This window comes from Protopterus annectens, chromosome 8.part1 (assembly GCF_019279795.1).
Source record: "Protopterus annectens isolate FY-2018-M chromosome 8.part1, PAN1.0, whole genome shotgun sequence".
NCBI lineage: Eukaryota > Metazoa > Chordata > Ceratodontiformes > Protopteridae > Protopterus > Protopterus annectens.
Genome location: NC_056742.1, coordinates 139,101,535 through 139,125,162, shown reverse-complemented (window position 1 = coordinate 139,125,162; position 23,628 = coordinate 139,101,535). Strand labels below are relative to the sequence as shown.

Below are 23,628 nucleotides of genomic sequence, written 5' to 3'. Positions count from 1 at the left end.
GAGCTTCAGACCTTTATGGCTGTTACTCCTTTTTTAGTTTTTCATCGGGATAGGGTGTCTTTGTACTAATCTTACTTTTATGCCCAAGGTGGTTAATGACTTGTCTCTTGTCAGTGTGTTCATTTGCCCACTTTTTTTTCTTCTCCGTAGTCTACTTGTCAGAAGCTTCTTCACACCTTAGATTTGAATAGATAACTCTGATATTATTTCAGTAAGACTAAAGCTATTCATAAATCTGAGCAATTGTTTTTGTTTCTTTTCATCGTAGGTCTTTAGGTTTCACTGCTTCTAAGCAAACCATTTCTTCTTGGATCTCTAAGGCCATTTCTTTTTGTTACTCTTTTCATGGGAAAAGCTTCTGTTCTTCTATTAAGGCTCATTTTACCAGGCATGTGGCTTCCTGTGATGTTTTTCTTCAAAGGATTGGATGCCAATTCCATCCTTGAGGCTGCTACTTGGTCCTCTGTACACACCTTCTCTAAACATTACAAACTGGACGTTGTTTCCAGGGCAAGGTCTGGCTTTGTCAGAGCTATCCTGTATTGTTTTCTGGAGGGTTCTTCTTGGCCTTACTCCTCCCACCCTTCCTCTTGAGCGTTGATACTTTCCCTTTTGTAAAGAATACTGCAACAGGGATATGGAAGGACATAGTACAGTTGTGTAAAATCTTACTGTAACAGACAATGTCCTTCTCTTCATTGTTGCAGTATTCGCTTCCTCCCACTTTTCCTTTTTCCCTTTCTGGAGGCTGATGTTCCTCTTTTTTTCTTGGACTGTTGTGCCTCCTGGGGCTCTTCAGTTCTGAGGTTTGGTTGTACGTGCATCACCTTTTTGCCCTACGCTGTGAGCACGAAGCATATGTGTGATGTAAAAAAATCCCTATAACAACCTAAGGCTTTGGTATACTGACTGGACATTGACCTGCCCTTGGCGGGAGATCCCTTTAGTAAAGAATACTGCAACAGTGAAGAACATCTACTGTTGTGGTAAGATTCTACACTACTGTACTTTTATCCATGTGGTCAAAGAAGAAGTCTGAACACTTAAATTAACTTTAAAGTAGTTATAAAAATGACAAAATGCTTTTTCTCATTTGGAATGTATTCACTGTACCCCTAATGTATAGAGTTACTCCTTATTAGCTGTTTGAAGCTGTGAGTTGTTGATATTGCAGTAATGATATTATTTGTTCCATCATTTTTTCTTAGTGATTTCGGCAAAGCCCAAACTCCATAACAGGCAGGGTCGCATCAATGCTTATGTTGAAGTTTCAATTGATGGAAATGCAAATGAAACAAAGAAAACTGGAAAACGAACTGGGAGCCAAGAAATACAGTGGAATGAAAATTTCATGTTGTAAGTATATTTAGTGGTACTTTTTAACTTTTAACAGTAAACAGTTGCCCATGCCTGTAATAATTAGGTTGGATAAGCTTTGCTAATTTACAGAGGGCCTCAAATGGAAGGGATGATTAAGTGGTCATTGACTTACTGTCTTCCATTAGGGGAAGCCATTGTGGGACTCTTCCACTTTACAGTGAGAATCTATAAGTAAAGAAAACAGAATTCTTTGCAATGGTGTTCATATGGAATCGGATGCAAACACACTGCTGGACAAGACAGTGTGTGAAGGGCTGAGGAAAGTAATGCATTTAATAAAAATGACAGTGTTATCAGTGTTAAAGCTGTCACACTCTTCTGTCAGCCACACTTATTTCTTTCCAGCTGAATGACAATACATGTACATGGGGAAAAAAGACCAGACAATGATCACTAATGATGGTCATCAACTGCCTGAGGTGTTTGAGGGTAACCAGAATTAGAAGTTAAAGAAGAATAGCATCGGTATGATGATAAAAATGAGCAGAATTGATCAGATGGGTAGTATTTTTATTCTTTCTATGTATTTTAAAGTTGTCATTATTCCTAAAACAGTTAAACATATGCTAAGTAAAACATATTCCCTGAGATGGACAGATGTCCTATGCAGAATTGTTTCTCTATCTTCATTCTGCTGCTTGCTGTGGAATAAGCTGTGGCTGTTCTTCCTCTCTAAAGAGGATAACGCAGGCATCCTTAATGAATGAATGAAAGAAAATATGTATGGACTATATCTGACCAAAAGTGAATGCAGATTGAGGAGACCTTGGAGTGGATGCATACCTTTTATCAAGTAGTCCCTTCATTGAAGTGTGAGAAATCTGGTGTAGCTGATTGGAAGTCAGCTTGTCTGACCTTACCGGCTGTCTCACCTTGAGATTGCAATACAGTGGCGATCAGGGAATTTGACTTTTCCCCCACTGAACTGCGGTCTTGAAGTTAGTATATATAATTAGCAAGGGGTGTGGGGGGGTGCAGGGTGATTGGTCTCCCAGTCTTCTGTATGCTTATCCTCCTCTTCCCTTGATTCCAAAATTCCTTCAGAAAGCTCACAGGCTGGGGAGCTTAGTTATCCTCATTTCCCCATTCTGGCCTCATCAGGTCTGGTTCTTCCTCAGTGTGGTCTCATTTGGTGGCTCCACCATGGATGTTGGATCCAGTTCCATATCTTCTTTCTCTTCCATCAGGGATTCCCCATCCAGACCTGGGCAGTCTGAAGCTCACTGCTTGGCTGTTCCAGTTCCCATGATAGTCAGCACTCTCGGCTCATCTTCACCTGTCAAAAGGATCATAGTGGCGGCTCATAAGTCTTCCACCAGAAAGGTGTAATCCAGCAAATGGAAACATTTATTGATCTGTGTCTTGCAGCGTGCCCTTGATGCCTTCACTGTCCCTGTCTTGGCATTTTTGTAATTTTTCAGCAAGGTGACAGTTCTTCTACAGTCAAGGTCCAACTTGGAGCGATTTCTAATTTTTATGTAGGTGATAGTATGGCTTTGCTAGTATCCTCTAAGCTTTGCAAAGCCTTCCTAAAAGGCACTTTTCTTCTTTGGCCTCTGGTGAAGTACCCAACACCACCTAGGGATCTTACATTAGTTCTGCAAGCTCTAGTTTCATTCCCTTTTGGGCCTGCAGCCTCTGTGGAGCTGCAATTTCTGTCCTGGAAGATGGCCTTCTTGGTTACTGTTACATCTGCCAGGAGGGTTTTGGAGCATCAAGCATTGTCAGTCAAGCCTCCTTTTATGATTTTTTTTATAAGGACATGATATCCTTGCATACTAACCCATCTTTTCTCCCTAAGGTACCGTCAGAGTCCAGTATTAATCAGGTGATTAATCTCCCAGTCTTTTCCCCAAATTTTCAAAACAAGGGAGAATATAAATTGCACTTGTTGGATGTGTGTAAAATTTAAGGTTGCACTATACTATTCAGGTAGTCTCTACCTCTCCTAAATGAAAACAAGGAGTCAGTTCAGCTGTTATGACAGTTACATTGCATACGAAGTAGACATCTAGTTTAACAATGAAAGATATGCACAAATAACAAAGCCATACTTCAGCGTACAGCATCATATCTGTCAGGATAGGAAAATCAAAGTCTCTGATGCAAAAGAAAAAGTCCCAATCTTTATAGTGTCTTTTTTGCCTGTATCAGCAATTTAGAGTATTTGCCAGAAAAGTAAGTCTTTCTTTTGAAGCTGGTCTGCTGACTGTTTCCCATATTTCAAACATTCTGTTCATGAAGGATAACTCTTCGGATTTGCTCTCATCTTGCACATCCTGTTGACGAGACACAGCTGCATACAAGAGTTCATCTTGACCTGCTTGTAGATAATACATTTCACAAACTGCATAGTTTATAAAAGATAAAATATTTTACTTCTGACTTCTCATAACAATGAATGCCAAGCTATATGTTTTGCCAGGTGCACTCTATAAACTGAAATACAGAATATTTATTTTACATTTTCAGAATAAAAGCCACTGAAATCCATTTTTAACCTGTTCGTCACTCTCACAGTTCCCTCTTTAATTAAAAAGTGGAAAATTATTGCCCATTTTTGACTTCAGTTATAGACATTGAAACCTTTTCCAGTTTACCTAGGTTAACCATCATAAGTTGTTGGATTCTGTACGTTTTCTGCAAATGGCAACTTAGCAATTCCAGATAGTTAATATGACTATAATGCCTAATACTACTAATACAGGATGTATCAACCAACTTAACAGGTTTTTTTTCCTTATTTGACCAACCAGTAAAGATATCCCACCAATTGTGAGCAGTATCTTTTTTGGTCTTTTCAGCCACGTTAAGTAATTTATCTTTTGCAATGATGCTTAATGCTTCATAATACAGAATACTTTTATTTCTTTTTTCCAAGTACTCTCTGAGAATCTTAGTTGTTCATTATGTTTTTTTAAATTATCCAATGATACAGATATATTGAAAAGTGGTATTAAGTTATAATTCCAATTCTTGGAAGTATTTACTTCTATGGTTTTAGTAAACACATAACTCTGATTATTCCATTTAAGGAAATCAATATGTGATGAACATCCAACAAAAGGTAATTTTATATTATGACCTACATCTTGATCTGTAACCAGACAAATATGCTGAGGAGCCACTTCCATAAGCATTTGAAAAGAAGAAGGTATAATGGTCCATTTGCATAAATTAACAGAATGCTGCAATAAGCATGGTTCATAGACAGGCAAATGCTGTCCACAAATTAATCCATTTTGAGTCTGTGTACAATACTCATTTTTATGCGTTTTTCCCCTCATATCTATATGATTACCTTCAAATTGTAGCAACCAATACTCTTACCCTTCTGATACGAGAAATATCCTAGGTAATACCATAAGTTGACATACAACAGTGGTGTCAGTAACATTATAATGTGAGAATTGCCCTATATAGTACTGTGGAGTACAATATCTTACTTCAGTAAATAGTTTAATCCAATCTATATCAGGTATCTGTTAGACAATTGTCGCCAAACATTTTCATTTTGTAACATCAGTTCAATTTGTACATTATGTTTTTGAATTTTCACATACAAAGATTGCGTAGTGCATTTTGTCCAATTTACAAAAATTATGTTACCATCAAATTTCAACTGATATAGCTGCATAGCATCATTATTGTCTAAACACTGCTGTTGATAATTTACATTGTGCAAATGTGTGTTCCATATCTTTGGATTCCAAGATGCTTGTAAATGTACAATCTGAGAGATATCTTCCCCACTACTTTTAAATGATTAGTTAGAATTTTAACGTCAGCTGCATTAATAACTCCAATGCCTGTGCCTAGGCCTCCTAGCAGAGTATTATACCAAGCTTTTTATTTTGCATAATATTGCCCTGGACTTTCTCTTACAAGAGTACATTTTTTAACTCTTTTTGCAGTCCAAACTTAGTTTGGATTTGCAGCAAATCATGCTGCAAATTTTGAGCTGAAAATGTCTGTATGGTATGTACTGCAGTGGTTTTACCTGGTACACCAGAAAGGTGTTCTGTAGGATACAATTGCATTTTTTCCTTGGCTGCCTTTTTTGCCATCTGATTCACATAGTTATTTAACTGAAAATTTTCATTTGTAGCTTTTTGATGATCTTTTACCTTTAAGATACTGTAGCAACGTATAAAGGACTGACTACGAACCCAATTCCAAATAGTCTATAACACAGAGGCATGTTTGAGTGGATTGCCCATATTATCAACAAACTCTCTCCTTGCCCATGTAGACATATGCAGCTGCAGAGAATTAACTACGTATGCACTGTCTAAAAAAATGTCCTTCATATTCCATGAAATTAGATAAGTAATACTTATTTTCTGCCTTTATTGTAACTTGCTTGACACTAAATAATGCCAACCATTTTGCAAACACTGCTTGACTGACATCATCAATCAGTTTATTTAACTGATTCTCGTTTACCAAAGCCTGTATGGCATAATGTGGCGTCTGTACTATAATGTCTTTGGAAAAAGCTGTTAAGTATTTAGTTTGTTTTAAACCCCAGTAAATGGCCCAATGTTGCTGAATACACAGGTGATATCCCCACTCAACATGTGTCATTTTTTTACTGAAGAATGTAATGGGGCGTAAAGTCTTTTCCATTCTAGCATCAGAGCCCTTAGGCCACTCCTGTCAAAGCACAACAGAGTGTGTGTTGGGTCCAGCTGCTGCCTGTAACACAAAGGGATATGTTAAACTTGGATCTACTAGTTCTGTACCCTTGGTCAATGCTGCCTTTAAATCACAAAAAGCCGCATTTTCCTTTGGTCTCCACTCCAGAATGTGTAATTCTTTCTTGCTGAAAAGCATGTTATGACATGAGTTGTACCTTTTCACTTTTAACCTTAAACCCTTCCTCCTGCAGTGTTTGAAGGCTCTTTATCACTTTAGCTAAATGCTGTTCTTTTGTTTTTAGACACAGTGTAAAATTGAAAGCATACCCTTCCCACCTCTAGATATACATTTTATTGCAGTATTGTTTATTTGCTTTATGCTGTGAGAATTGAATATATGCTTGCTCTGTGGCTGTTACCTAGACTGTGACACTTTGGTCTTACACATTTGCTTTTTGATTTGATTATTTTTGGACATTTTCAAAAACAGAAAATATTTTTATAAAGCTTTGCTGTTGCCTATACTGTGAAAGTTGTAATAGGAATTGCTTTTAGTCATTTTAGAAAGACATTTACTGTTACTACTAGCTATTTGTACCCTCCCTTTTTGTAAAGGGACCTGCATAATTTATTTTTGTAAGAAACAAAAGAGATATTGACTTAACTAACACATGCTTAAAACAGATATATTTACATGATTTACATTTGCTGTTGTCTGCATGTTGCTGCACTTTAGATGAAAAGAAAATGCATGCATGTCAGTCTTGTGACATCGTGTCTTTACTGCGTTTAATTGTTTTGTTAAGTGCCTTGCTGTAACTGAATGAAAGTTTGTGCTGTGTACCCTTAACCATTTTTAAAAGGTAGAATAGTATGTCGTAAATTATTTGTTATCAGCGTACTTAACTGCTGATGCTTTAACTCCTTGCTAACCAGATTATATTTGTCAGTATTCTGTTTTGTTGACTTTAAAGCTCTTATGCACTTCTGAAAAAGTGTTTGCATAGGTTGTCTTAGAAGTTTATTAAATCTTTTTGTCAGGTCACCATGAACCTCGTCTCTGTTCTTATCTGTTTTGTAGTGTGCAGTGGTTTTATGCCATTTTTGCTGTATATAAGCCATGAAATGCTGAGGAATAAAATTCTAGAAGCAATGCTCAAGTGTATCATTGCATACAGTGCCTACAGTTTTAAGAACCCAAGCTTCATATGTAATCATGTTATTATAAATACCCTTCTTTTCATCCCACTTAGGGAGAGTTTCTAACAGCTAAATCTGCTGCTCTAGCATCCTCAGGTTCCTGCGTCTCTAATTGAGCTCGTAATGTGTTAGTCTCCTCCCTTGCAACAATTACGTCATGCTGTGTGTCAGCCAGTTGCTTGTCATATTATTATTTATTTATTTATTTATTTTGCAAACTGACAATTAACCCTTGTATTATACAAATAGCTTTACAGCCTTGTTCAATAACAGTTTGTGTAATTTTAGTCTGTGAGACTTAGAAAAACTGAGAAAATTTGTTTGTACATTTAACAGTGTCAGTATGCATTTTACTAGACGCATTGCATTTATCACAGTAAGTTTGAAAGTGACCCATGAGGTCAAGATAAAGTCCTGGAAATCGGACTGTAAAGTACAAACGTTGACATCTACATCACCCTCTAATAAATCTTTTTTAACAGTATATATAGAAAAAGGAACCATTGTCTGTGCTTCAAGCATTACTTTATCCTGGTTGTGTTCCAGGTTTTGTACAATACGTTTATGACAAGGCATGCAAAAGGCAACATTTAAATAACACATTTCTGTACATTCTGTGACACTTCTGCTTTACATAGTAAAGACTTACAGGTGCTAACATGCTGATTGTACTATGTATTTAAATAATTCCACACATCTACGTATGATTCAGATACATCAACAGTAAAATACTTTTTGGCATTTTCATGAATTGCATTCATTGTTAATAGAAAAATAGAAGAAAATATTTACCACAAATGTTCAGGACAAGGTGGCCAGTCTTGACATGAAGATCAGTTGTGGGAGGATTTTTCTGCTGTCTTTCACTAGATGCTGGTGAAGCAAAGTCTGACAGTACAACCTGCTCTCACCAACTGTCTGAAGAAGAATTACTTTACTGCCCGGTACTGCGCTGCAGTGTTTGTCCTCCAGTCAATGGACAAAGTTTTAGGAAAGAAGAGTTGACTCCAAAAGAAAAGTCTGCGCAGGAATGTCGCACTGTGAGAGGCACCTCTGCAAGTCACTTCTCTGGTTGTTTTGACTGGTCTGGTCTCGCCACTGTAAAATTTATGGTTGCACTACACTGTTCAGGTAGTGTGTACCTTTACTCAATGAAAACAAGGAGTCAGTTCAGCTGTTACAACATTTATTCTGCATACGAAGTAGACCTCTAGTTTAACAATAAAAGATATACACAAATAACAAAGCCATACTTTACAGCATCAGAACTGTAAGGATAGGAAAATCAAAGTCTCCGATACAGAAGAAAAAGTCCCAATCTTTATAGTGTCTTTTTTGCCTGTATCAGCAGTTTAGAGAATTTTCCAGAACAATAAGTCTTTCTTTTGAAGCTGGTCTGCTGACAATTTGTTTTCCATATTTCAAACATTCTGTTCCTGAAGGATAACTCCTCGGCCTTGCCCTTATTTACACGTCCTATTGACGAGACACAGCTGTATACAAGAGTTCGTCTTGACTTGCTTGTGGATAATAAATTTCACAAACTGCATAGTTTATAAAAGATAAAATATTTTACTTCTGACTCCTAATAACAATGAATGCCAAGCTGTATGTTTTTGTCAAGTGCACTCTGGAAACTGAAATGCAGAATATTTATTTTACATTTTCAGAATAAAATCCACTGAAGTCCATTTTTAACCTGTTTGTTACTCTCACAATGTGCACAGACAGTTAGGTTCTTATCTACGACAAACTTTACTCAAAACGACAAACAAACCAGATAAAATAAAAGAAAGGCAAGGATGTAGTAAAAAAACAATTCTTTATTCACGGACCAATATTGTAAGAGCTTTTGGTCGCACTACAAATGCGCAAACTTCATCATTTAAATATAAAAATAATAAAATTCCCCTTCCCCTGATATGTATACTTAAAGGCTTTAGAAAGACATTAACAATATAAATGCGTGAGTATTTAAGGGAAGTATCATGTAGTTTAGTATTCAATTATTTGATGCATACATTCTTGCACTATAAAATACACATATATTTATGTTCTGTGTGTGTGTGTGTGTGTGTGTGTGTGTGTGTGTGTATATATATATGTATATATATATATATATATATATATATACACATATACATATATATATATATATATTTATATATATATACACATACATATTTTTTTTTATTTATTATTAATTTTTATATTTATTTGTACAGAGTATGAAGGCTATAATTATAAATATCATTGATATGAATTAGCACTAAAGTGAATTTGTATGAATTATATTATTATTAAATGGATTATATTAATGAAAGCTGTTAAGGTTTGCTTTTGCATTTTTTTATGATAAGAAGGGGGTCTTGTTGCTTTAAATTTTGAGTTTGAGCTGATGCAATGATGATGTCATTTGGTGAAACTTTTTTAAAAGTGTTTCTTGGTAATTAATTGAATTTGTCTGATGAAGGTTGCGCAATTGTAGTGCGACTAAAAGTGCTTACAATATTGGTTCGTGAATAAAGAACTGTTTTTTTTACTACATCCTTGCCTTTCTTTTATTTTATCTGGTTTGTTTGTCGTTTTGAGTAAAGTTTGTTGTTTGGTATGGCAAGTGGATGTAGCAACAAATCCTTACCCCTCTTCTCCAGGAAGGAATGAGTGTTTCTAATGAGGGTGTCACAAACTCAATTGTGAATTTGACTTTGCTTATCCAGCATCTTACCAGCCGTGTGTATGATCTAGCGACCAAATTGTACAATGGTGGGGCGAGTTCTTATGGTATGAGTGCCTTACCTAATTCTAGACCCAACATGGATTCAAGAACAGCTTTGACATTATCTGTTGTACTCTCGGACCCCCTTCCTGGTAACAACTCTTCAGGTTCTATGAACACCATAGGACCTATTAACAACTGTGACTGAGGTATGGCAATTTCTGGTTCTCCTGATGGAGTTGTTGCTTCTGGTATGTTACCATCCCTGTTAGACTGTTTGAACTCATCTGTTTATTAAACATCTGGTGGCGTTACGGGGAATGGTAGTAATGAAGGTGATAATAGAACACAAATATATGCCATCGTTGACAAAATGAAAGAATGTGGCACTAAGCTTTTTAGATACAAGAGGTTACAACTTGAAATTGTGTACCTATGTGAGTGCAACAACCGTGTTATTGTGCCGAAAGGATTAAGACAGTGGCATTTTCCTTCGGGCCTTGTTCCCAATTCACAATTACACAAAGAATTATTAGCTCTTTATGACAAACAAGGCTGTGAATTTATGACCGTGTTGATCAATTACACGGCACAAATTGAACAGCTTCAGAATGAACTGGTCAACTTAGAGACTAGTATTACAAATTATTCTGATTTTCCTAGATATAAATTTGAGCATATTCATGTTTTTAACAGCATCGAACAGGCGGTTGATAAGTTAAAGCTGGGGAAATATAAAAAACTAGACCGTGACCGTAGAGGTTTCTCTAGGGGTACTGCTTACCCCCCTCCCCCTATTGTGGAGCCTAATGGTTATGGGCTTGTGAATGATCGTAACTTTACACCTGCTGATGCTAGTGACAGACCCCATGTTATTGAGCAGTTGAGTGATGACACTGACATTGATGGTCATGGCAGTCACGGGTCTTTAAATAATTCCCCTGGATGGGGTCAACATCTTAGAAATCAGAATGTGAATTCTAATCAAGGTTCACATCAAGCAGGTTTTTGGAATGGGGTATCAACCAGGAATTCAGGGCAGAGATCGAACAACCATAATCCTCGATGCAACAAGAGGAACAATCGACGTCGTAGATGACAATAAGTACACAACATCTTAAGGATTTTATCTTACAAAAAGAGTTTTTTTTCCACACATTATGATTCCAGTGGAGATTTTAAAATATTTAACTTCACTGATATTTGTGTACCGAATGACTTGGTTGAACTACTCAGTAAAGGCTTGTCTTTTGTACCTTCTAGATGCTTTAATTTAGTTGACATGCTTCTTGACTTGAAACTGTTTGTTCGTAAAGTTAATTTACATTGTCTATTGGGAGATATGCCTGCTGTTAATGCTCAATGTCGTATTTGTAGTATTTTTAATCCACCTTTGCATAACTTGTTGTTGTGTTTTGAAAGAGTTTCTGAGATTGATTTAAGAAATCTGACTAAGAATGATAAGTGGAAGGTATAGTTTGAATAATTGTTGTAGGTCTAATATTTCTAAAGACCAAATTGATGGTTTGAATTTTTTAAAATTTCATGATGGTTGCATTCTAAAGCCTGATAAAGGTGGGGGATTGGTACTAATGTCCAACGAAGCTTACAATAATGACATTTTGAATATTCTGTCTATCGACAATTATGAGCAAGCTTCAATTAATGAACTAAATGGCGCTTATAAACGTATTAAGGGATTTTTGGATGATTTATTTATTGACCAGATGATTGATTTGGACACACTTAACTTTCTTGTGATCCCATCCCCTGTTATACCAGTCATGTTTGGGCTACACAAATTACATAAAAACTTGGAAAGACCCCATTTCGCCCTATTGTTGATGGGCGTAACAGTATTACTTATGGTTGTGCCAAAGTTGTAGACGTGAAATTAAAGAAATATTTGGTCGGACAGTCCCAGATTTGTCACGACTCTTGGCACTTTTTGGAAAGCATCAATAAGTTGAAGTATTGTGATGATGTCCATTTTTTAACAATTGATGCTTGCAATCTGTATACTGTTATCCCTCATTCTTTGGGGGCTCAGTGGGTGAGAGAATTTTTGTACATGATTGGGGCTTCAAGTGATGAAATAAATTTGATTGAATATCTTCTTGATATTATTTTGGAGAATAACTGTATTCTTTTCGGTGGTGATATTTACTTCCAAAAATCCTGTATAGCCATGGGCTCCCCATGTGGTGGGAGCTGTCAACTGTGTTATTGCCTACTGGGAAACTACGTTACTTTTTAAACATACTACATTTAAAAAGCATGTCACTTGGTACACACGGTACCTGGATGACATTTTTATATTATTCCAAGAGGACCATGTTGTTGTTGTTCGCTTTGTGGAAAATATTTCTGAACTAACTGAATTTTTAAAATTCACTTATGAATTTCATAGTAATGAAATTAGTTTTTTGGATGTCTTATTAAGTAAAGATAGTTTGAATGGGTGTTATTTAGTGAAAATGTACTGTAAACCAACATATTCTAACTGTTTCTTACACCTTGAGAGTTCTCATCCATTTTTTCAGAAACGGTCTGTTGTAAAGGGTCATCTAGTTAGGGCGGTCCGTATGACTACTTTGAATGATGAATATGTATCTAAATGTGAGATCCTTAAAGGAATGTTTATTTCATGAGGTTATCCTCCCGAATTATTGGAAACATTGATTGAGGAGGTTTCTTATAAGCGTAATTCGGGGTGGTTTAAACCTATACTTAACAGAATTGTCCACCCAGTAAAATTGCTCGAGCATGTAAATCCTAATAAAGATGTGGGCATGAATGAATGTTCTATTAATATATGTGGAAATGAATTTAATGATTGGTTTCCACTTATCTTTAGCACTGCCTTTTCCCTTGATGCATATGAGGTACGGTCCATTTTGTACAAAAATTGGACCTTGTTGATGGATGATGGTGGTCTTAGGAATAAAGTACCCATCTCCTCAAAAGTAGTGATCAAATGGGGTGTTACTCTTAAAAGTATGTTAGAAATCGGGTAACATCCTTTAGATCTGGGGGAATGTTCTGTTTAAATGTGGTTCATGTAATCCGTGTAAATATATAAAGGTAACTAATAAATTTACACCAAAGGCAGTTGATTATTCCATTAAGGGCAGGTTCACTTGTAATAGCAATGGTGTGGTATATTTGGCTGAGTGTCAACGGTGTCCACAATTTTACATTGGGAAGACCGAACGCTTACTTAAGCAGAGAGTGTATGAACATCAGTACTGTATAATGAAGAAAGATTGTACTAACGCTCTAGCTAGACATATTAATGAATATAATGAACATTTCTTTTCTATTTTTGGTGGTTGAACAAGTGAAAGTTGATCCTAGGGGTGGTCCATGGTCCCTAAGATTAGAACAAAGGGAATTGTGGTAGCAATTGTTGACAAATGCCTATATGTACCCTGGACTTAATGAAATTAGTTCCCTGAAATGTATACTTAAATTGAAGGCTTTAGAAAAACATTAACAATATAAATACGTGAATATTTAAGGGAAGTATCATGTAGTTTGGTATTCAATTATTTGATGCATACATTCATCTTGCACTATAAAATACACATATATTTATGTTGTTTTATATATATATATATATATATATATATATATATATATATATATATATATATATATCATTGATATGAATTAGCACTAAATTGAATTTGTATGAATTATATTACTATTAAATGAATTATATTAATGAAAGCTGTTAAGGTTTGCTTTTGCATTTTTATGATAAGAAGTGGGTCTTGTTGCTTTAAACTTTGAGTTTGAGCTGATGCAATGATGATGTCATTTGGTGAAACTTTTTTAAGTGTTTCCTGGTAATTAATTGAATTTGTCTGATGAAGGTTGCACATTTGCAGTGTGACCGAAAGTTACAATATTGGTTCGTGAATAAAGAACTGTTTTTTTACTACATCCTTGCCTTTCTTTTATTTTATATGCTCTTATCTGCACAGGGCTAAATCCTTTTGCAAGTCTGACCAGCTTTTCATTTCCTACTCTAAACCCTTTTTGGGGAAACCAATATCTAAGGTCACCATCGCCTATTGAATTTCTCACTGTTGTATTCTAACGTACTGTGTTAGGGGGTTATCCCCGCCAGGTCATGTGAAAGCACATTCCACCAGATCTAAGGCTACTTCAGAGGCCTTTTGGTCCAGAGTTTCGTTAGATGATATCTGCTTTGTGGCCACTTGGGCTTCATCTCATACCTTCATTTTGCATTATAACTTGGACATCATATACAGGAATAGGACATCCTTTGGCTCTGCCATGCTCTGCAACATCCTTACATGAGGCCCTCCCAGGTGTTTGGTAGCTGGGGACTCTGTCCCACAGGTTGAATATCAAATGAAGACAACAACTTCAGATAAAGAAGTTATGTACTCACCATAATGTTACATCTCAGTTGTTCATTTGTCTTCAACCATCCCTCCCTCCTTCCTCTGCCTTGCTTAGACTGTATGGTGGTCTGACGAGTAGAGGATGTGGTCACCTCCTGCATGCCTCTTACTTTCTCCCTTTTTCTTATGCAGATATCTAGTATGGGATAAGGTGCTGGGTCAGGTGTCAAAACTAGTTGGGCAGCAAACTCAATCTGAAGGGAGGAAGGAGACAGGGGCATTGTGGATAGGGGAGGAGCTTTGAGCTCAGATCAGATGTTGGATATTTGGCCAAGTCGGATCTGTGCCGGATCCGGGAACCCACATGTTGAAGACAAATGAAGAACAACAACTTGGAACATTATGATGAGTACATAACTTCTTTTTTTTTCAAAACATTTCACATTCCTTCTTCAGTTTTTCCACTGAACGCATCACTCCAATTAGTTTTGCATAGTCCAAAAAACGAGAAAGTGGTGGAACCAACAAACCCAAAAGTAATAAATATAAATATGATATAAGGAACAATAAAGTAACTAATGCCTTATCTAAACACTGTTCAGATTTTGGTTTGCAACATACTTTTAAATTCTTGGTGCTACAGATTATTAATGAAAGTTTAAGAGAAGGTGATATATGCAATGAAACAGAGTTTATAGAATTAAGATGGAGTGTTGATTTTAAAGCTCATGTATCACCTGGTCTTAACAATGCTGTTTTTTAAAGCCTCTCTTGAGAAAGAGAGGCTTGCAGCATTGATTTATTTTAAGTGTTTTTATTGGTTGTTGGCTTGTATTTAAACTGTCTTAATATTCACATTTTTATTAAGGTCTGAAGAAGAGGGCAACTTCTAAAGTGCTTACCTTTGTTACTACTTTTGTATTAAAAGTTTATTTTCCAGACTACACGCCTTTTATTTTTTATTTTTATTTTTATAGTTTTGTATAGTGACTGTTGTGCTTCCACATAGTCTGCAGTTAATCTTCTGTGCATTGGTTTAGATTTCACATTGGCAGAATTATCTAACAACAAATTAACCTTTATAACCCAATGATCACTGCATATCAGCAGTGTTAAAACTTAACTTGAAATAACAGTAATTTCTTTAGGTACACAAACAATGCCTAGTATGTTCCTTTACCTAGTAGTTTTTTTTTAAAACAGAAGCAACTGCTGTACACAAACATACATTGTGAATAATTTCCTTACTAATGTTGTTGAATCAGTATTATTTCAGTCTGTTTCTGATAAACTTATGTCCCCAGCCACTATTATTCTTCCCTCCTGTTTCATACAAGAAACATATGAATTCCTGTAGGCCATCAGCAGTTGTCTTTTGTGGTTTATACAATCTATCAATTGTTATACATTCCAGGGCTATCTTTATTGTCACAGTTCTGCAATCTATAACACTGAACATGTAATAATCGCAGGTCTCATAACTTACTGTAATCCTTATCATAGCACCTCCACCTGATTTATTGTTAGAATGTCTGTTGCATTGAAAAAATTTATACCTTGACAGAACTGGTTTCCAGTCATTGTTCTTTAACCATACTTTATTATTAATGATCCTAGCATTAACAACCATCAGAGATGCATCAGATGCTGGTATCTGTGAACTGTTAAATTTTCATCCTGGCAAAAATCCTGTCTTGTGTTTGTCAAATAATGCATCAAGTCTGCTGCAAAAATTATCTTCCCTGATCATGACAAGTGTACAACATCCTGTCTGAACACGTGTTTGCCAAAGATTAGGCTCGGATACTCTACACATTTCCATTTTTAAACTGGGACATTTTTTTTTTCATGTAGGTATTTACCTGAAAAATCTTTTCATTCATGATAACCTGACTCTCATTACTATATGTGATGTGTGAAGAATATATCCTAACATCAGTACAAGCTGTAGTATCTAAGAGGGCTTAAGTTCCCTACTAACAGTCAGAGAGTCCTTGTGGATGAGATCATTTGTACCGACATGAATAAAAACAGATCCGTACTTCCTTGTATTAAGGAGTTATAAGGTATGTCTCATGTCCTCTATTTTTGCTCCTGTCAGGCATAACACAATTCAGTGTTCATTGTCTTCACTGCAAATGTAACTATCAGTTCCTCTAATAATTGAATCTGCAATTACAGGAATATCTTTTCTGACCAGATCTCAAGAATCTTAAACTTCTAATTCAGTAATATCTACTCTATTAATTGTTACAAAGGAATGATTTTCATCTTCATCACCATTAGTCTTATTGATCTCACTGTGTTCATTGTTTATTACATTTCCAAGCATACAGTTCTCATCCAGCTGGCTTTGTACACTGGAGCCATATTGTCAGTGTCTGTCTTTCTCCTCTTTTTTCTTACAATAATATTTTTCATTCCTTCCATGTTCAGTTTTGATTTCTTCCTTTTCACCTGCCCCTTGACTCTTTTTTTTTTTCTACCTTCTCATTTGGAAATGTGCTACCTTTTTCTGTAGACTGAAGTTTTTCCTGATAGATTATAGGGTATGATAACATTTTTCTACGTGTTATATAACAACACAGTGTCCTTTTTAGCATGTATTCTCTTTACTTTACAGACATTTATAAGCCTCTTTTTCTTCCTTATTTGTTGTGAACTTTATCCTTTCTTTCTTTTTTATTTCCTTCTAAACACTCTGAATCCACAGATTGCTGAATACTTGTATCCAGAATTCCAAAGCTCTCAAGGATATTGTCTTGTTTCACAGGGGTTGAGTGATGTTTACAGACAATAGACACATCCTTTCCTAAATGTGTTCTATTTGCTCTTTGTATAACATTGTTTGTCTCACCAGTCCAGTCAATATATGTAACAACAGTTCTCCAAGATGTGCCAGTTGCACAAGTGCAATCGCGATTTACTACTACTAACTGCAAGCGAATCATCCACCTTTTGACGTGAGAAACATAGATCACCAGTGGTATCAGGTGTTACCTTTAAATATACTTAGCATTTATTACACTGGCCAAGATATTTGTGCTTTAGCAAATCATTAATAGTATACTCATGTAAGGAATACGTATTCAGTTTCAAATTAATAAATTATAAAAGAAAAGAATAATCAAGATCAGTTACCACAGAATTCAAAGAGAACTTAAATCAACTTCTATGAGAGAAATCACACAAATAATATACAACTAAATGCTAAAGTAAGTACAGTAAATTTGTTGATCTGACTGTACAAGTTCTGAAAGTCAGACAAAAGCTGGAATTTCTTTACATCATGTGCTGTAGCCTCTGCTCACTATTGCCCGTCTTTTTAACAGTAAAAATCAATAAATCGTGAACCAAGACGGGATTATTTACATAAGCTCTGGATTGTCTTCTCTGCAATCTGCGTGACTTTATAACTGACTATGTCCCGTAGGTTGCCTAGAGTTCGTCTGTCTAAAATCTTTCCCCTTCTAACAACTAAAAGTGAAAATTAAAGGCAAAACAACATATAAATCAAAGTAAATCTTCTTCTCTTCAAGCCATCCCTTCTTATCTATAAATAGTAGTAAGAAATAAAATATAAATTCAAATAAAACTTCTCGTACCAGGAAACTCCACAGTAAATCACAAACCAAGACAGGATTTTTTAGATAAGCTATTGACTGCCAAAATAACATTGGGTACAGTTTTAAAGATTTTGAATTATCTTCCTTCTCATGGACATTAATTGACCTGGTCAAGTAAAATCCTGTTCAACCAAGAGTATATCATTCCGATTATTAATGCTGTATGGACATTGTCCACATGCTGTGACACACTCGTTTCCACTGATGCAGCTGATTATATAGTTATAATATTTACAAACACCTCTTGCCATCAGTAATTTTTCCATGGCATAACATCCCTCTGTCGTCTTGGTTTTCTACCAGTATGAAGTTAGACTTGTGTAAGAATATTGTACAACTTGGAACTGATACATTTTTTTTCTCCAGATTAGTCTTTAGATAAGGATAAAATGTAGTTGATCTCCCAATTACCAAATCCTTTTACATTGAATTTAAAAAAAAAAAAATAATTGTTAGAATAGTTTCCTGTTTTTAACATATTCAACAAAGGAATCACATTTTATTTTTAATCCAAAAAACTATATCCAAACTACTTAAGATAATTAACTACTCCCGACAACTTTTCAGGAAATACATTTTTTTCATCTTGGAGAAAGGAAATTTATCTTACACTGAAGATTGAAAACGTTTTCAAACTTTGGAGATCCTTTAATGTTTCAGTCAGGTCCTTCAGGAATTGTATTATCCAACAAAAGATCTTTAAAAGAGATTATTTTTATCCTTCAGTAATGGAATAATAGCAGAGAGGTGCAGCAATAGTTTTGTCGCCTCACAGTAAGATTTTCTGTGGTTCTCTTTCCATTCAGGATGCCTTGTGTGCAGAGTCTGCATGTCTTCCACGTGTTCATGTGGGGTTTTACCAGATGCTCCATTCCGCTCACCCCCATTCCATAAACATGCAGTAGGTGGACTAATTGGGCATAGGTGTGCGTGTGTGCGTGCGTGTGCGTGCATGCGTGTGCATGCGTGTGCGTGCGTGTGTGCGTGTGTGTCTGTGTGTATGTATGAAATACTATCTTGGATAAAGGTAGTTACTCCAGGTAAGGGGCACTAGAAGACACTGTGGCTCACAATGAGAGTGGTGAGAAACTGGAGTGATAAGTCAAAGACTCAGTTCTGAAACTGGCTTGTATACAATCTAATCTGGATGTGGATGTTGAACGCTCATACTCAGATCAGCAGTGCATACTCCTTTTATGCTCTTGAAATCAGGTTGCATTTTGTGAATTAATTCTTGAGTTAGACTTGTGTGCACTTTCTCTTTTGTATTTTAACCTGCTGGGTTGCAGTGGTGTGACTCAAGAGATTACCCCTCTGGTGCCGGCTATGATCCTTTCTTCATATTTGGGAAGCAGTGTGTGCCACTGGCCATCACTTTTTGGTGGTGGTGACCCCTTTCTTCACACGATTGTTTGGTGCTGGTAGGATTCAGACCTCATCTGTGCTAACCATCACACTGGCTTTTATGCAAAACAGGTGGAATTCCACAACTGCTTCCAGAGTTTACACAGTTCCCATTCCACATCTTTTCTAAGCTGCATTCTCTTTCATTGTCTGACATTTCCCCCAGTCAAAAGAGTGAGATGAAAAATGAGGTTTTAAACCTTATTTATAAAATGGCCATTCAGGACATCCCAGCAGACCAGACAGGATCCAGAGATTACTCCCAGTGCTTTTTGTTCCATGTTGCCTTATACTTGTCCCTAAAGAACATTTCCAGTTGGTTGCAGTATGATTGATCCTTCCTTGCTTGTCAAGGAGACTGAACAAATTGTCTGGGTGTTCATATCATCTGTTTTGACATAAGTGTCTTAAGGGGATATAATTTATGGAATGGTAAGTAGGTATGATTCAGGAGTTAATAAGAAAGATAGAAATTACTGCAGAAGGGGTAGCTAGTGAGTGGGATAAAATGAATGTTTCAAACACATTAGAAATGAGTGAGGGAAATATTGGAGATAAGTTAAAAGAAGTATTTACAGGGTTGGCAATGGTTAAAGTATAAATGACAAAACTCAAAATAAAATAAATCTGACCTTTAAAACACCATTCTCATTAAAGCTTAGGTGAAACTAAATATGGTGTAATGAATGACCATAAGAGCCACACAAGAAATTAAGCGCTTTCGTCCGTGGAAACTGGACTTCATCAGAATCTGATAACAAAAGGCATAAGCCTCCTTTTAAATATACTTCTTGTGAAAATGATTAACTCATTCAGTTAATTAAAACATAACTTGAAGTTCTTAAAGACAAACTTTATATATAACCCGAAATAATGAACTCAATAAATAATAAAACAAATATAAAACTGTAAGTGCCAAATATAGTAATAATATTATCAACTAGAACCAATGTATCTACCAAAAGCAGCTAAACTTCTAAAAGCTAATATTTAAGCAGTGCAGCAACACTTAATAAAAGTGTGTTTAATATTAATGCAATAGTTAGCCTACCTGGCAAACATTAAATAAAGACTAGCTATAGTTTTCAGATATATATTTTAACATAGGTTGTAAATTGAGTCATTTAATCCAGAGGGATAGTTGGCACATAAAATGTAACCCTCAACTCTAGGAGAATTTTCAAATCTCCCCCCTCTACATTTACTAGTAATCGGCTCCAGTAGTGCAAACTTAAAGTCCACACAAGAAGCACTGTTGGATAAGTGCCTATATAGGGCATTATTGATGATGTCCTTCAAGGATGCATCTGCAGTCCTAACAAATGGGTTGTCCTGTCGTCAGGCAGCCCTTCGGTCGGCCGGATTCCAAAGTCTGGGTCTGGCCTCGGCTGGTGTCGCACTTCACCCGGCGTCATCTCTGCTGGTCTTCGGGTATAAAGGCATCAGCCGACGCCATTTTCCTCAGTCTTTCTTGCCGCGTGGCGCCCGAAGCAGAAGCTGTTCGCAAGTGCCGGTCGGTCAGATCCAGAGATTACTACTACCGAATACTACTTCGAAGACTTCTAAAAAGCTAAGTACCCCGTTAGGGACTCTTTCTTGCCTCAGCCGATGTCAGAAAAAGTAAATAACTGTTTAACTTGTGGGAAACAAATACCTCATAAAGATTTCCACTCTTACTGCTTACCTTGTTTAGGCCCAGACCACGACGTAGCAGCCTGTTTAGCCTGTGCTTCTTTCAACCGACGAACGCTTAGGCGTCGGTCAGAGTTTGCTGAACAGTTTTTCGGCTCAGATTTTGCGTACATTATGCCGTCGGATCCTCCGACTTCTCAAATTGTTAAAAAACGCAAAGAAAAAGACCGACACTCGCGGTCCACGGTTTCGGCCGAAACCACGGTTAAGTAAACTGCGAGTGTCTCGGTTTCGGCCGAAACCGAGCAAACGGGTCAATCTTCAGCCGAATCCATGACTACTACCGAGGCTCCTGCTACCCTAGTTGAATCGGCCTCTGAAGTTTTGCCTACTAATGTGGTTCCTATAGAATTATCAGACACCATCCCTTTGGATGTCTCTACCCCAGCACGTGGTGCTGCTAGGCCTCCTGCAGCCATGTCTATTAAGGCCTTTGCCAGGGCTAAAGCAGCCAAAACTGCTAAATCAGTGCCTGTTAAGCCCCCCTCACACAGGCCCAGTTCCAGTTCTCAAATGCTTACTCTGGCAGAGGATCTCATCTCTTTAATTAGGGGATCCCAATCTCACCCAGACAGGGCCTCTCAGCCTCCAGAAAAGAGACCTAGAGCAGAGCCCCCAGAGCCAGTGTCCTCAGATGATTCTTCTGATGACTCAGACATTACAGACCATCCAGAGGCTCCTTTTTCTACTTATGAAGATTCCGATGCTGAAGAATCTATTCCATCTGCCTCTCCACCAGAGGAATTCTCCTTTTTGGAAACCTTACATGCCATGAGAGAGCAATTCCAATGGCAGGGACAAGATTTCTCAGATTCAAGAAAAAGGCTTAGGACCTTTCTACACTTACCGCAACATAGGCCCTTAGCTATACCTCCAGTTCTGCCTGTTGTGGATGATGCATTTAATGATGTTTGCACTGCTCCTGATACTTTACCTCCAGCCCCTGCCAAACCAGATAGGTTTTACAGGGTACCGGACACTCATCACCACCTATACAAGGCCCCACTTGCAGATCCCGAGACTATCTCCCAGGGGCCTAAGGCAGTAGCTACGACCTCAGCAAAAAACCCTCTCCCTTCTGAAAGGGAATCCAGGTCCTTAGAGATGGGGTAAAAAAGTTTACACCTCTGCTACTCTCTCAGCTAGAGCTTTGAACTGTCAGTTTCATATGATCCAATACCAAGAGTTTATGCTTGATAAGTTAACTAAGAAACTGTCCTCTGATGACTCCTTAGATAAGAAATATGTTTTAGAAATGGTGAATAACATTCAGCAGGTTAGTAACCATTCTTTAAAATGTGGCTATGATGCACTGGAGGCTTCATTTAGATCAGCCATGAATGGCACAGTTATAAGAAGGCATGCATGGTTGAAAGAACAGGTCTTGCCGGATCATGTTAAAGCAAAGCTGTTAGATGCTCCTATGGATAAGGCCAGTCTATTTGGCTCTCCTGCTCAGCAAGTAATGAAGAAAATGGAAGAGAAGGCAAAATCTGTACAAACAGTTAAAGATTTCTTACAGGTTCAGCCCCCAAGGTTTAGCAGGAACTGGCCTTCCAAAAATTGGTCCTTTCCAGACTCCTCTAAATCTCAGAGAGGCAGGAACAGACGTCCCAGAGGCAGAAATCAATCCAGAGGAGGTGCCTACAGAGGACGCCAGTGGCAAGGCAATAACCAGCGAGGTACAGACACAACCACTGCCACTGCAACAGGACAATCACAGTGACTTGGCTCTGACACCGCCTACCAGGGAACAAATAGCAGCACCCTTAGGCGGAAAGTTAGCCTTATTTTCAAAAAATTGGCACTATATCACAAAAGACAAGTGGATTTTGCAGACCATAGACCAAGGCTACAGGTTTCACTTCCACACCTTACCAGTAAAAAGAGGAATGCCAAACCTACCTCCAAACCAGAAAACAGAAGCTCTAAAGCAGATAGCTCAATTAACAAAGATGAGAGCTGTGGAAAGAGCATCACCAACAGAACAGGGCAAAGGATTCTACTCCAGACTCTTCCTAGTACCAAAAAAAGAGAAAAGTTGCAGACCTATTCTCGACCTGTCCATATAAACACATTCATCATTGTCCCAAAATTCAAAATGCTGACCCTACAGCAACTTCTTCCCATGCTGGGCAAGGAGTGTTGGCTGGTAACTCTAGATCTCAAGGAGGCATACCTGCACGTCCCCATATGACCAAATTGCAGAAGATACCTCCGATTTCTTGCAGGATCAGAGCATTATCAATTCTCAGCATTGCCCTTTGGCTTATCTACTGCGCCCAGAGTATTCACAAAATGCCTGGCATCAGTAATCGCTCATTGCAGGCTACAGGGAATCCAAATTTATCCATACCTGGACGACTGCCTGATACAAGCGGACAACAAAAGCAAGCTGACAAAAGACTTACAAAGGGTCATTTGCTTACTACAAGCCCTGGGATACACAGTCAATTTAAAAAAGTCAAGACTGATACCATCCCAAACAAGAACATTCTTGGGTGCGGAATTGGACACAGTAAAACAGATGGCATTCCTAAGTGCAGAAAAACAAGAACAACTCCCTCTTTACTTCTTGACATTAACAAAGC

At 37.2% G+C, this 23,628-nt stretch overlaps 1 protein-coding gene across 4 annotated transcripts in view; it reads left to right on the top strand.

The window, feature by feature from the left end:
• WWP2 (WW domain containing E3 ubiquitin protein ligase 2) overlaps nucleotides 1-23,628 on the top strand; it is a 1,859,587-nt gene that overhangs the window by 389,701 nt on the left and 1,446,258 nt on the right. For all 4 annotated transcript variants that reach the window (XM_044081781.1, XM_044081779.1, XM_044081780.1 and 1 more), the window contains one exon: nucleotides 1,209-1,356. In XM_044081781.1, the coding sequence (XP_043937716.1) occupies nucleotides 1,209-1,356 (148 nt within the window). The remainder of the gene's footprint in view (nucleotides 1-1,208; nucleotides 1,357-23,628) is intronic.